At 31.8% G+C, this 2,206-nt stretch overlaps 1 protein-coding gene across 1 annotated transcript; it reads left to right on the forward strand.

Annotated features, from left to right (window-relative positions):
• Nucleotides 1–505, forward strand: VICG_02081 (uncharacterized protein; the record flags this gene model as incomplete). Its single annotated transcript, XM_007605464.1, has 1 exon — nucleotides 1–505. A coding segment is annotated over one exon (505 nt), but the record flags the coding sequence as incomplete, so codon positions are not given.
• Nucleotides 506–2,206: the final 1,701 nt, after the last annotated feature.

Raw genomic sequence — 2,206 nt, forward strand, 5'->3', positions numbered from 1 at the left:
GGGTGCAGATCCTGCTGTACTCGCTGCCATCAGAACTGCCAACAGCCCGTTCCAGCAATCCGTGGCTGCTGCAATCCAGAACATCTACACATCAGACAAGCAATCCATTGCTGCTGCCAAGGATAGTCTGAAGAAGGAACTGTCTGACATCCTCAATGCAGCCACACAGAAGACTGTGGCGTGTATCAAGGATGCATTCAGAAAGTTCACCAATGCGGCCAGGTTCAGATTCAACATAATACATGAGGGATTGAAGAAGCATCTTGAAGAGATCCTCAAGACTGGGGAGTCTGGACTGGTTGCTGGGCTGGTGCAGGTGAACAGGAGAGTGTGTGAAGGGGTACGATATGTTCTGAGCCTATGTGCCGATGCACTGTCAGGAAGAGGATGTGACGAGCCAAAACTGCCACTGACATTCTTGGCTGTCTATCAATTAAAGCATATCCCATATTATTTGTTTCCAAAAGGATTGCATGCAGTCATATTTCTGTTGAGATGTTTATGAAAAAATGAACAAGGCAAAGATTCGTTTGTTTAATATAATTAGACTCCATTTGTTTTTTGTGGGATGACCATTTGAACCTTTTTAACTATGGAACTATGCATAAATAAATCATTCACTTATATATTAAGATGTTTGTGTAAATATATAAGATGGATTTTTTATTTTAGTATTACATTACAAGTTGTTCGTTCATTTTACCCAAAGTAAATAAAAACATGGCATTTAAAAATGCAAGAGATGCTCCAAATGATTTAATTATAAACAGATTTCCTATTGTAGCGATCAAATAACCTAGATATATTTTTATGTTACATGGTATAATTCTTGATTTGTAGCCGTAAAAGTGTACGGTTAATAAATCAACCAATTTTCATTCATGTTGATTCAAATTAACGTCAACTGGTGATTTTCACTGAAAGAATTTCTTCTTAATTGTGCTTAAACACAGAAATGCTTCGGCAAATATTCAATGTTATATCGTGTGATTATGTGTGCCTTTCAAATGTTAGATATCTTATGAATAGATATTGATTGTGGCCAATATTAATTGATAAATTTAGCACACTATTTTTGATTAACAGATCGATTTAAAATGTTTAGTGAATTTTATCGAGTAGCATTATTGAAAAATTGATTGCATAGGTTATCTTGCCATAGTAGTTTTCCATTACTTTTTAACGCCATTCTACTTGTCATTTTTTCATTGGGTCATTCATCAATCGTTCTGAATATTGCTAGAAAATTGATGCTAATGTTATGCTCAACTTGCAATTTTTGCTGTAATTAATTTAATACAATGTGGAGATGTTTAATAACAAGCTTCTAAGGGTTATTCTATGATTTTTATTAAGACCCTTGATGATTTATTTTTAATTGCAGCATAACTTTTAATACAAAAACGTTAGTAATTCGGGACCTTTTATTGTAACTAAAACACTATAAATTGTACTCGGATCATTGTAATATGTCAGTTATAAAATTTGAATATTATTTAATGAAAGAAATGTAGTTAAGGGGTTTCCACAAAGATACGATTATAAGATCATTAAGATAATTATTCATAAAATTTTCATCACATCAACTTCAATAATGAAGTTCTCTATGATCTTATGCTGTTGCTGTTTTCAAAAAAATTTTAGATCATGAAAATATAGATGAATCGATTAGATAGAAGTTAACCGTAAATAGATTAAAAATTACATGCAATTTCTTAAGATATAAATTCACAGTTCACAAATAACATCTAATAACACATGGAACCTTTATATGAAAGTAAATAAAATTAAGATTTATAAATGTCCGTCGTTTTTATCTTAAGATGTAAATGTACCATATGTGGATCGAAAAAGAAATATGATTTTGTAAATTTTATAACGGAATTTCAAAGCATATAGCACATTTAATTTTCAAAAGCTATATATTAAAACAAGAGAATGTTTTGAGCATATTTTTAAAAATTCCACTCATGTTAAGACATACTTGCTAGATTTTTATATCTAAGTACTTCAAATAATTAGAAATATCCTGCATAAACTTGCCAATCGACACACCATTAAACCCATATCTCTGGAGTGTAATAAGAAACCAGTATTTGTGGAAGAATGGAAATGCACACTAAAGACAACATGGATGTCCGGTATGTTTCATAAATGCATCGACATCGTGTGTCCTACTTGAATAGTATTTAAACATAGATCTAAG

The sequence above is a fragment of the Vittaforma corneae genome (genome assembly GCF_000231115.1).
Source record: "Vittaforma corneae ATCC 50505 unplaced genomic scaffold supercont1.29, whole genome shotgun sequence".
Taxonomy (NCBI): Eukaryota; Fungi; Microsporidia; family Nosematidae; genus Vittaforma; species Vittaforma corneae.